At 42.5% G+C, this 12008-nt stretch overlaps 2 protein-coding genes across 2 annotated transcripts in view; both read left to right on the top strand.

The window, feature by feature from the left end:
* The first annotated feature begins 731 nt into the window (after positions 1–731).
* The window catches only part of LOC116363070 (zinc finger protein 850-like), a 46661-nt gene continuing 35384 nt past the window's right edge, over positions 732–12008 (top strand). Inside the window, exons 1-3 of the mRNA XM_031816997.1 lie at positions 732–824; positions 1026–1200; positions 6350–6364. Of these exons, the coding sequence (XP_031672857.1) occupies positions 822–824; positions 1026–1200; positions 6350–6364 (193 nt within the window). The 5' untranslated portion in view covers positions 732–821. The remainder of the gene's footprint in view (positions 825–1025; positions 1201–6349; positions 6365–12008) is intronic.
* Positions 6444–8101, top strand: LOC116363071 (zinc finger protein 3-like). Its single transcript, XM_031816998.1, has 2 exons — positions 6444–6450; positions 6569–8101. Exons 1-2 carry the CDS (start codon positions 6444–6446, stop codon positions 7282–7284), a joined length of 723 nt encoding a protein of 240 aa, XP_031672858.1. The 3' UTR covers positions 7285–8101.

The following is a 12008-nucleotide window of genomic DNA, read 5'->3' as shown; positions in this document are numbered from 1 at the left end:
ACTGAGCCTAGCACTAGGCTAGACGCTAATGCTAGCTAGCTAGCTAACATCCCTGACCATGAGCTCACTAAACTACTCCTCCCTTGCTAATGAAGAGTGGGTCTGCTGTTTGGAGAAAGAATCATTCAGAATGAAAAAGGAGGAAGAGGAGGCTGTTATAGTGAAAGAAGAGAAAGAACCGTTTAGTGAGGAAGAGGATGCTATCTCAATAAAGGTGAAGGAGGAAGACGTTTTGGGAGTGAAAGAGGAAGAGACAGAAAATCAGATTACCACCAGTGAGTACTGTCTTAAACAGGGGCACAAACTATGCCGTTGTTGAACTAATGTGTGGTTTTTAAGGGGCATTCTACTGAAGTTCTACACTTGAATATGTTGTTCAGTACTGTATAAATTGTTAAAGGGTCAATCTGCCATTGGTTCATATATTTTAGGGACTTTTCAATTCGATGTATTGAATTCTCCACGCCATGGCCTATATTAAAGTTCCCCTCATCTAATATAACAGGCTTTTAAAATTGGTGCATATATTGGTGCATATTTTCTACTTAAAATAACAAAGGCCACCCATTTTGTGGAACGACCCTTTTACATTTGCATCACAAACAATATTTTAGGAAATCATGATGAAAGTGGCCATTTTAGACATATGCATGCCTCTTGTAAGACTCTATGATTGCAATAGATGGTCATAAGTTTACCATCTGTTTGATGTTCTCATTCACACAGGAGAGACACATGACTATCGTGGATCCTCTGGGGAGCCTCAACAACATCCTGATGCTGACGAGGAAGAGAAGAGTCTCTCCAGATCAGAACACCAGATGGTACAGCTTGGTCTGGTCTAGCATACAGCTTGGTCTGGTCTAGCAGACAGCTTGGTCTGGTCTAACATACAGCTTGGTCTGGTCTAGCATACAGCTTTCTCTATTGGGGTCTGGGATGGGTTTCTGTAGAGCACTTCATGACAACAGTGACATCAGCATCCATAATGATGTGCGTCTGTGTCCCCTCTTTGTGGTTACCAGGACAACGCTAGCACTTCCTCCCTCCCGGAGTCCCCGTGTCATGCCTCTCCTGTTAGCACCTTACTGCTGGGTATGAAGAGGTTGTCTGTGCTGCTGGTGGACTGCAGGAAAACAATGGGGCTGAGTGGAACTGTGGGAGGAGGAGAAGAGCGGAAAGGATCAGATTTGACTCAAAGTAAGTGCTGTAGTTCAGTTTGAACAAATAAATATATATATTCATTGGTATCTGTTACCAGGACAACCAGCACTGTTCTGTTCATTGTCAGGAAGATAGACTGGTGGATATGGATGTTATGAATATCATAACACTGAAAAAGGATTCTGCCAATGAAAAGAGATAAAGCAGTAGACCATATAAAACCTTGATGAAAGTCAGCTTTGGAGAGAAAGTTTCAAGATGATCCAATGTAAGGTGCTTGTTTTACAAAAACTTTTTCTCAAAACATTCTGGATGTTACATTGCCTGTCCCAGTCAACCCCCCCCTGTCTTTACAAGACTGTTGAACAGGCAAACTAAACTCAAGACACTGTTAATTAATTAACTAATACTGGAGGAAAGCTGTGATCAGGCTGCCTACTCAAGAGAAAGCTTCAAACTGTAACCAGTGCTGGCAACCTGGTTCAGGTTATCAATCAACCTACCAGGGTAATTACAAACAGTAGAGGAATTGAATCAACATATTTTGATCATATCTTTACTATTGCTGCAGAAATTTGTTTGAAAGCAGTCTTCAGATACATCGGATGTTGTGATCACAATATAGTAGTCATATCTAGGAAAACCAAAGTTCCAAAAGGCCGGGCCTAATGTTCTATACAAGAGATCATACAATTGTTTGTGGTGATTCCTATGTTGTTGATGTTATTAGGTTCTTTTTTTTCACAGTAAATAACTCAAGAACACTAGATAAGCTTTAACCAAGTTGAATTACTCCCAAATGTTCTGTACATCTGTAATTCAGACAACCCAACATTTGTTCCATCCAGACATATATCCCACTTAAGACACTCCTCCTTCTCTCCAATCCTTACATCTTATGGTTCCACAGGAAGAGAGTAAAGAGAGTAACAGGATACCAGACCTTTATCTCCCTGATGAGAATCTGTCCTGACCTCAACCTCTCCTTCATCTAATCCACAGATATTCATCTGTCTCCCCTGTTTAACACTTTGCTCTCCTCTCGTCCACCCAACACATTCCAAAGCCACCTGTCTTTCTTCAGAGAACCATTAACTTCTGACATAACACCCAGTCTCTTTCACTTCCTATCACTTCTTTAATGTCTCCATGTTCCAAGTTTAGCCGATTCCAACAATGGAAACAATATTTGTTGGTCCGTGGTGTGTAATGACGAGCAACCAGACACTGCCCACGTTTATGAAATTGCTTATCCCAGTTACTAATAAGCAAGCACCCATTAAGAAAATGACTGTAAAAACTGTTAAATCCATGTGGATTGATGAGGAATTTAAAAATGGTATGATGAAGAGGGAGGCAAAAGAGATGGCATATAGGTCTGGCTGAATAACTGATTGGCAAACCTATTGCAAATTGAGAAATCATGTGACTAAACTAAATAAAAAGAAGAAACTACACTATTAAACAAAGATAAATGACATGAATAATGATTGTAAAAAGCTTTGGAACACCTTCAATGAAATTGTGGGCAAAAAAATCAACAATGACATGTTACTGGTGTCTGACAACGTGGATGGAAAATGATTGAGGATAATAGCAGCTGATATTGCCAGTTCTATTCGCATTATCTTCAATTTAAGCCTACTAGAAAGTGTGTTCCCTCAGGCCTGGAGGGAAGCTAAAGTCATTCCACTCCCCAAGAATAGTAAAGCTCCCTTTACTGGCTTAAATAGCTGACCAATCAGCCTGTTACCAACCCTTACATGAAAATGTAAAAAATGGTGTTTGGCCAGATACAATGCTATTTTACAGTAAACAAATATAGACATTCAGCTTATAGGGAAGTTCATTCAACAAGCACAGCACTTACAAATGACTGATTGGCTGAGAGAAATTGATGATACAAATATTGTTGGGGCTTTTACACCCCCTGCTATATTGTGGATAAAGAGTTATTTTTTTTAATGTAACCTTTATGTAACTAGGCAAGTCAGTTAAGAACAAATTCTTTTTTTCAAGGACGGCCTAGGACTGCCTTGTTCAGGGGCAGAACGACAGAGTTTTACCTTTGCAGCTCAGAGATTTGATCCAGCAATCTCTCGGTTACTGGCCTACCGCTCTAACCGCTAGGCTACCTGCCACCCCAGAGCTACCTGTCTAACAGCACAGTGTTCTTTAATGGGAGCCTGTACAACAAAATCATGGTAGAATCAGGAATTCCCCAGGGCAGCTGTTTGGCACCTTCTTTTTTTCAATCTTTACCAACAGCATGCCAACGACATTTGAGTAAAGCCAGTGAGTCTATGTATGCGGATGACACAACACTGTACACGTCAGCTACTAAAGCGACTGAAATGACTGCAAATCTTAACATAGAGCTGCAGTTAGTTTCAGAATGGGTGGCAAGGACACCAATAAGAAGAAGAGACTTGCTTGTACATTTATATGACATCAGCGAAGGAAGTGTGTAGGTCACATTCTGTATCATACAGCTATGAAAGTTATAGACAGTATATCACAAAAGTGAGTACACCCCTCACATTTTTTGTAAATTTTTGAGTATATCTTTTAGTGACAACACTGAAGAAATTACACTTTTCTACAATGTAAAGTAGTGAGTGTACAGCTTGTATAACAGTGTACATTTGCTGTCCCTTCAAAATAACTCAACACAGCCATTAATGCCTAAACCGCTGGCAACAAAAGTGAGTACACCCCTAAGTGAAAATGTCCAAATTGGGCCCAATTAAGCCATTTTCCCTCCCCGGTGTCATGTGACTCGTTAGTGTTACAAGGGCTCAGGTGTGAATGGGGAGCAGGTGTGTTAAATTTGGTGTCATCGCTCTCACACTCCCTCATACTGACTGGTCACTGGAAGTTCAACATGGAACCTCATGGCAGAGAACTCTCTGAGGATCTGAGAAAAATAATTGTTGCTCTACATAAAGATGGCCTGGGCTATAAGAAGATTGCCAAGACCCTGAAACTGAGCTGCAGCACGGTGGCCAAGACCATACAGTGGTTTAACTGGACAGGTTCCACTCAGAACAGGCCTCGCCATGGTCGACCAAAGAAGTTGAGTGCACGTGCTCAACGTCACATCCAGAGGTTGTCTTTGGGAAATAGACGTATGAGTGCTGCCAGCATTGCTGCAGAGGTTGAAGGAGTGGTGGGTCAGCCTGTCAGTGCTCCGACCATACGCCGTACACTGCATCAAATTGGTCTGCATGGCTGTCGTCCCAGAAGGAAGCCTCTTCTAAAGATGATGCATAAGAAAGTCCGCAAACAGTTTGCTGAAGACAAGCAGACTAAGGACATGGATTACTGGAACCATGTCCTGTGGTCTGATGCGACCAATAAACTTATTTGGTTCAGATGGTGTCAAGCGTGTGTGGCGGCAACCAGGTGAGGAGTACAAAGACATGTGTGTCTTGCCTACAGTCAAGCATGGTGGTGGGAGTGTCATGGTCTGGGGCTGCATGAGTGCTGCCGGCACTGGGGAGCTGCAGTTCATTGAGGGAAGCATGAATGCCAACATGTACTGTGACATACTGAAGCAGAGCATGATCCCCTCCCTTCGGAGGGGCCGCAGGGCAGAATTCCAACATAACGACCCCAAACACACCTCCAAGATGACCACTGCCTTGCTAAAGAAGCTGAGGGTAAAGGTGATGGACTGGCCAAACATGTCTCTAGACCTAAACCCTATTGAGCATCTATGGGGCATCCTCAAACGGAAGGTGGGGGAGTGCAAGGTCTCTAACATCCACCAGCTCCGTGATGTCGTCATGGAGGAGTGGAAGAAGACTCCAGTGGCAACCTGTGAAGCCCTGGTGAACTCCATTGCCAAGAGGGTTAAGGCAGTGCTGTAAAATGATGGTGGCCACACAAAATATTGACACTTTGGGCCCAATTTGGACATTCTCACTTAGGGGTGTACTCACTTTTGTTGCCAGCAGTTTAGACATTAATGGCTGTGTGTTGAGTTATTTTGAGGGGACAGCAAATTTACACTGTTAAACAAGCTGTACACTCACTAATTTACATTGTTGCAAAGTGTCATTTCTTCAGTGTTGTCACATGAAAAGATATACTCAAATATTTACAAAAATGTGAGGGGTGTACTCACTTTTGTGATATACTGTATTTAGAACCACATGCTTGATAGGAATCCAGCAACGATGAATAAAATAAGTAATGTAAACATAGCAGTAATTACCAGGAAGCTCTACATTTGTTTTAAAATCACACTAAGGTTGTTAAAACTGGCCTCGGGTTATTGAGAGATCTGATTTAGGATTTACTCTCCTAGCAAGGTTGTTTTATCATGTGGTTTTTTGTGTTCTGACTTGTAAAACAGGATGAATAAAATAAGTAATGTAAACATAGCAGTAATTACCAGGAAGCTCTACATTTGTTTTAAAATCACACTAATCAAATCAAAATCAAATTTATTTATATAGCCCTTCGTACATCAGCTGATGTCACAAAGTGCTTCTACAGAAACCCAGCCTAAAACCCCAAACAGCAAGCAATGCAGGTGTAGAAGCACGGTGGCTAGGAAAAACTCCCTAGAAAGGCCAATACCTAGGAAGAAACCTAGAGAGGAACCAGGCTATGTGGGGTGGCCAGTCCTCTTCTGGCTGTGCCGGGTGGAGATTATAACAGAACATGGCCAAGATGTTCAAATGTTCATAAATGACCAGCATGGTCGAATAATAATAAGGCAGAACAGTTGAAACTAGAGCAGCAGCACAGTCAGGTGGAAGTTGAAACTGGAGCAGCAGCATGGCCAGGTGGACTGGGGACAGCAAGGAGTCATCATGTCAGGTAGTCCTGGGGCATGGTCCTAGGGCTCAGGTCCTCCGAGAGAGAGAAAGAAAGAGAGAAGGAGAGAATTAGAGAACGCACACTTAGATTCACACAGGACACCGAATAGGACAGGAGAAGTACTCCAGATATAACAAACTGACCCCAGCCCCCCGACACATAAACTACTGCAGCATAAATACTGGAGGCTGAGACAGGAGGGGTCAGGAGACACTGTGGCCCCATCCGAGGACACCCCCGGACAGGGCCAAGGTTGTTAAAACTGATTTGGGATTTACTCTCCTAGCAAGGTTGTTTTATCATGTGGTTTCATTCAGGTCCCTATTTTTTTTTTTTAAACACTTGTCTTTGGCAGGAGAAAGACCAGACTCAGAGGAACCAGAGCCAGGGACGTCCAAACCAGCAAGACGACACCAGTGCTCCCACTGTGGAAAGGGTTGTAACCGGTTATGGGACGTGAAACAACATGAGAAAATACACACAGGGGAGAAGACTTACCACTGCTCCCAGTGTGGAAAGAGTTTTAACCAGAAAGCACACCTGAAAGCTCATGAGAGAATACACACAGGGGAGAAGCCTTACCACTGCTCCCAGTGTGGAAAGTGTTTCAACCGGCCTGGGCATCTGAAACTGCACGAGAGAATACACACAGGGGAGAAGCCTTATCACTGCTCCCGGTGTGGAAATAGTTTTAACAATTTAGGGAAACTGAAACGACATGAGAGAATACACACAGGGAAGAAGCCTTATCACTGCTCCCAGTGTGGAAAGAGTTTTATCGGTTTAGGGAAACTGAAACGACACGAGAGAATACACACAGGGGAGAAGCCTTACCACTGCTCCCAGTGTGGAAAGAGTTTTAACAATTTAGGGACCCTGAAACAACATGAGAGAATACACACAGGGGAGAAGCCTTGCCACTGCTCCCATTGTGGAAAGAGTTTTAACAATTTAGGGAACCTAAAACAACATGAGAGAATACACACATGGGAGAGGCCTTACCACTGCTCCCAGTGTGGAAAGTGTTTCATCCGGTCAAAGGAGCTGAAACGACATGAGAGAATACACACAGGGGAGAAGCCTTATCACTGCTCCCAGTGTGGAAAGAGTTTTAACAATTTAGGGAACCTGAAACATCATGAGAGAATACACACAGGTGAGAAGCCTTACCACTGCTCCCAGTGTGGAAAGTGTTTCAACCGTTCAGGGGGGCTGAAACGACACAAGAGAATACACACAGGGGAGAAGCCTTTCCACTCCTCCCAGGGTGCAAAGCTTTTGCCCATTTAGGAAGAATGAAAGAACACATGAGACTGCACACAGCGGAGAATGCTTACAAAAGGCCAGACTGTGGGAAAACATTTTACTCATAACAGTCACTTAAACGTCTTTAGAGTAACCACACAGGAGAGAGAAATGACTTCTCTTAGCGTGTATATTGATATTTCACATCACATTGACTTCAAATTCATCAGAGAACATACACAGTGCTCCCGTTGTCTTATATTGTTGACTGACAATGTGTTTACCTGTCTTTACCAGATGAAATTAAATGGTACAGGGTATACTCAAACATATATTTGTTTGTTTTTATTAGAAAACATGAATTGAATATGGAGTCTGTCAGTTTGAATATAGAGTAGATCAGGTTCCATGTGTTTAAATGGTCCTTTTTTAAAACTCTTTGTGTGTGTTTATCTGGGTGTGCCATTCCTCCAGCACTACAGATAATCAAGTGATATTTGGATGTGATGAATTAGTTCCATTGTTGACATTTGCATTTTTGGCCCACTGATGATTTAATTAAATGAAAATGTTCAGACTGTGTAATGGAAAATGTTAGTTGTATGTGTGTCCACATAACTGAGTATGTGACTAACCTTGTGAAACTGTCCTATTATAATCTCCTGTTCTTGGGACTATCATTCTGTGTTGCAAACCAATTTACACCTGTGTCCTTGTATGAATAAAGTCCCGCCCAGGAACAGGAAACTATAAAGATATTTGCTCATCACCCAATGCTTCAGGAATTCAGACTGTCTACACTGCACTGTGTAATTGTTATTCTCTTTGAGCTCAGAAATAAAGAGTCTTGGTTTGAATTGGACTCCAGCAGATCCTTATTTTATAATATCCACCACAACTCTCCCACGGATTGCTATTTATCATTGTCTCAATGAAGAGTTCTTTGTTTTACTTTCCTGGGGGCATTTACAAAGCTCCCACTGGTTGAATAAACATTGTTACCCGATTGATGAGATTATTATGGATGAGAGCAAATATTTTATTTGTCAAATGGCAACCAAGCATCGGTCATCATGTCACCAGATTAAGACCCTCAAAATGTATTGGAATTGATCATCAAGCTCATCACATGTAGTTTCACCACTCTGTGAAGTTCATAACTTATTTCACCTGTAGCCTAATAAACTACATGGTTTCTCAAGTTTTAGTGGGATATATATATATATATATAAATATTTGTACATAAAGGAGTTTCCATCGGCATTTCTCACTAAAACGTTTTTACTGACACAACCCACCATGTCAAACGAACTAACATATCGTCTGTCGCCATTTATAAAAATGTTCAGGCATAAACTGTTTCCGTCAGCCCAGTCATTACTTTTGAAATGGTTGGATCAATATCCACCTTCATGATATGGATGAAGCCTGATTTGGAATGTCTGAGTAGTTCTATATGATGTCATAATACACCCCTCTGATAATCAGGTGATATTTGGAATGTCTGAGTAGTTCTATCTGATGTCATAATACACCCCTCTGATAATCAAGTGATATTTGGAATGTCTGAGTAGTTCTATCTGATGTCATAATACACCCCTCTGATAATCAAGTGATATTTGGAATGTCTGAGTAGTTCTATCTGATGTCATAATACACCCCTCTGATAGTGATACATTTGTTACTTACAGGGCACCACTGCCCCTGACCAGCTGAATGCAGGTGGGCTCTCCTGTCAACATGGGGCTCCTGCTGCAGGTAGCCTAGCGGTTAACAGTGTTGGGCCAGTAACGGAAAGATCCCTTGTTTGAATCCCAGAGAGGACTAGGTGAAAAATCTGTCAATGTGCCATTGAGGGCTGCAACAGGAGCCTCATGTTGACAGGAGAGCCCACCTGCACTCAGCTGGCCAGGTGTCTTAACAGGAACAAGCTTGGCACACCTGTATTTTTCCCCATTCTTTTCCCATTCTTCTCTGCAGATCCTCTCAACCTCTGTCAGGTTGGATGGGGAGCGTCGCTGCACAGCTATTTTCAGGTCTCTCCAGAGATGTTCGATCGGGTTCAAGTCCAGGCTCTGGCTGGGCCACACAAGGACATTCAGAGACTTGTCCCGAAGCCACTTCTGCGTTGTCCTTTGTCTGTGTGCTTAGGGTTGTTGTTCTGTTGGAAGGTGAACCTTTGCCCCAGTCTGAGGTCCTGAGTGCTCTGGAGCAGGTTTTCATCAATTATCTCTCTGTACTTTATTTTATTTATTTATTATTGAACCTTTATTTAACTTGGCAAGTCAGTTAAGAACAAATTCTTATTTACAACGGCGGCCTACCAAAAGGCAAAAGGCCTCCTACGGTGGCTGGGATTCAAAACAAGGATACATCCCTAACCAAGGCCCTTCTTCAGTGGCTTCTTCCTTGCTGAGCGGCCTTTCAGGTTATGTTGATATAGGACTCATTTTACTATGGATATAGATATTTTTGTACCTGTTTCCTCCAGCATCTTCACAAGGTCCTTTGCTGTTGTTTGGGACTGGTTTGCACTTTTCGCACCAACGTATGTTGATCTCTAGGAGACAGAACAAGTCTTCTTCCTGAGCGGTATGACGGCTGTGTGGTCCCATGGTGTTTAGACTTGCATATACTATAGTTTGTCAACAAGACATTTGTGGAGTGGTTGAAAACCGAGTTTTAATGACTCCAACCTAAGTGTATGTAAACATCCCTTGTATAGCCTCCACTCTGTACTGGTACCCCCTGTATATAGCCTCCACATTGACTCGGTACTGGTACCTCCTGTATATAGCCTCCACATTGATTCTGTACTGGTACCCCCTGTATATAGTCTCCACATTGACTCGGTACTGGTACCTCCTGTATATTGACTCTGTACTAGTACCTCCTGTATATAGCCTCCACATTGACACTGTACTGGTACCTCCTCTGATATATATCCTCTGATTGAGAACCAATCTAGGCAACCAATCTAGGCAACCATAGACTTAAGGAGAGGGTCTGGGTGGGCGTCTGTCCACTGTGGCGGGACGTGGACGCCACTCTACCATAGTCTTAGTCCGCTTTCTTAGCGTCATTTGAGTGGCGACCCTCGTCGCCGACCTTGGCCTAGTAACCCTAACAAAGGGCCCACCTGGACTGAGGGGTGCCTCATTACTGAGGAAGCTCAGGACCGAGGGGTAGCTCAGGCCTGAGCTACCCCTCGGCACTGAGCTACTTTTAAAAACTTTTTATTTTGGGAATATTTTCTTAACCCTTATTTTTCTTATCTACGTTGTTGGTTATAGGCTTGTCAGTAAGCATTTCACGTTAAGATCTACACCTGTTGTATTCAGCGCATGTGACAAATAATATTTGTAACTAAATATGAAGGATGTCAGTTTCAATGTTTCAGTCTTTGATTCAATTATATTTCTGAAACTCAGGCTGTGTGTGTTTATCTGTGTCATTCCTTGATCATTCCTTGTGGTCCTGTAGCTCAGTTGGTGGAGTATAGTGCTTGTTAAACCAGGGTAGTGGGTTTGATTCCTGGGACCACCCATATGTAAAGTGTTTGTACACATGACTGCAAATCCCTTTGGATAAAAGTGTCTGCTAAATGGCAGATATATCCACTGATTATACCAAACATTTGGAACACCTTCCTAATATGGAGTTGGACCCTCCCCTTTCTCCCTCAGAATAGCCTCAATTCGTCGGGGCATGGACTCTACAAGGTGTCGAAAGCGTTCCACGGGGATGCTGGCCCATATTGACTCCAATGCTTCCCACAAATGTGTCAAATTGGCTGGGTGTCCTTTGGTTGCAGTGGGGTCTCATCAGAGGAGGAAGGGGAGAACCATCGTCCTCAGTTATTTTCAGAAAAATAAAAATGGTAAAATATTTAAAAGTTGTCCTTTTTAGATAAAACTATACTAAATATAATCACGTAACCAAATAATTTATTAAAACATACTATTTTGCATCCTCCTCTGGGTACATTGACCTCAATACAAAACCTAGGAGGATTATGGTTCTCAAGGCTTCCATAGACTTACACAGTTACACAGTTGACAACAATGTAAGCTGTGTGTAGCAGTTATGAAATGGTTTGGCTTGGAAAGGTTTTTTCTCCTGGTGACATACAGCTGATGTGTTATGCATTGAAGTACAGAAACAAAGGGAGAAGGTGATAAGAGGAGAGCACATAGATGCAAGAAGGAATACAACGTGTCTGTAATGAAAGTGAACTGTGTTTATGCATGATCAGGGGTGTATTCATTCCGCCGATTCTGTTGACAAACGTTTCTTAAATGGAACAAAACGGGGATAAACATGCCTGAATTTGTCCAGTAATATCTCTATTTCAGCTAGATGCAGGCGAGAGTGTGCAAGGCAGTATTGAATGTGTCACTGTCTGTCCATGTGGCACTGTCTGTCATCGCAAAATTTTCTCTCGACCTGTGTGAACCTACATTCTAAACTTTCATTCATAGGCTAGGTTGCTACCTCATGATGGGTATAGGGACATTTAGAGTATCATGTAGTAGCCTAAACTTGTTGCTGTTACATTGAACAGGGTGAGTGAAATATGAATGACAGTCGTCCAATATGCTGTAATAGAATTAAGGCCATGCTCATGAAAAAAACAATCGTCCTGCCTCATCTTAAACGGCACTGACCTCCACTGTTTGGGTGGTGGACCACTCTTGGTACACATGGGAAACTGTTGAGCTGAAAAACCCAGCAGCGTTGCAGTTCTTGACACAAACCGGTGCGCCTGG

The sequence above is a fragment of the Oncorhynchus kisutch genome, unplaced genomic scaffold (assembly GCF_002021735.2).
Source record: "Oncorhynchus kisutch isolate 150728-3 unplaced genomic scaffold, Okis_V2 scaffold910, whole genome shotgun sequence".
Taxonomy (NCBI): domain Eukaryota; kingdom Metazoa; phylum Chordata; class Actinopteri; order Salmoniformes; family Salmonidae; genus Oncorhynchus; species Oncorhynchus kisutch.
The sequence above is the reverse complement of the archived record's forward strand: the minus strand, read 5'-3'. Positions and strand labels throughout refer to the sequence as shown.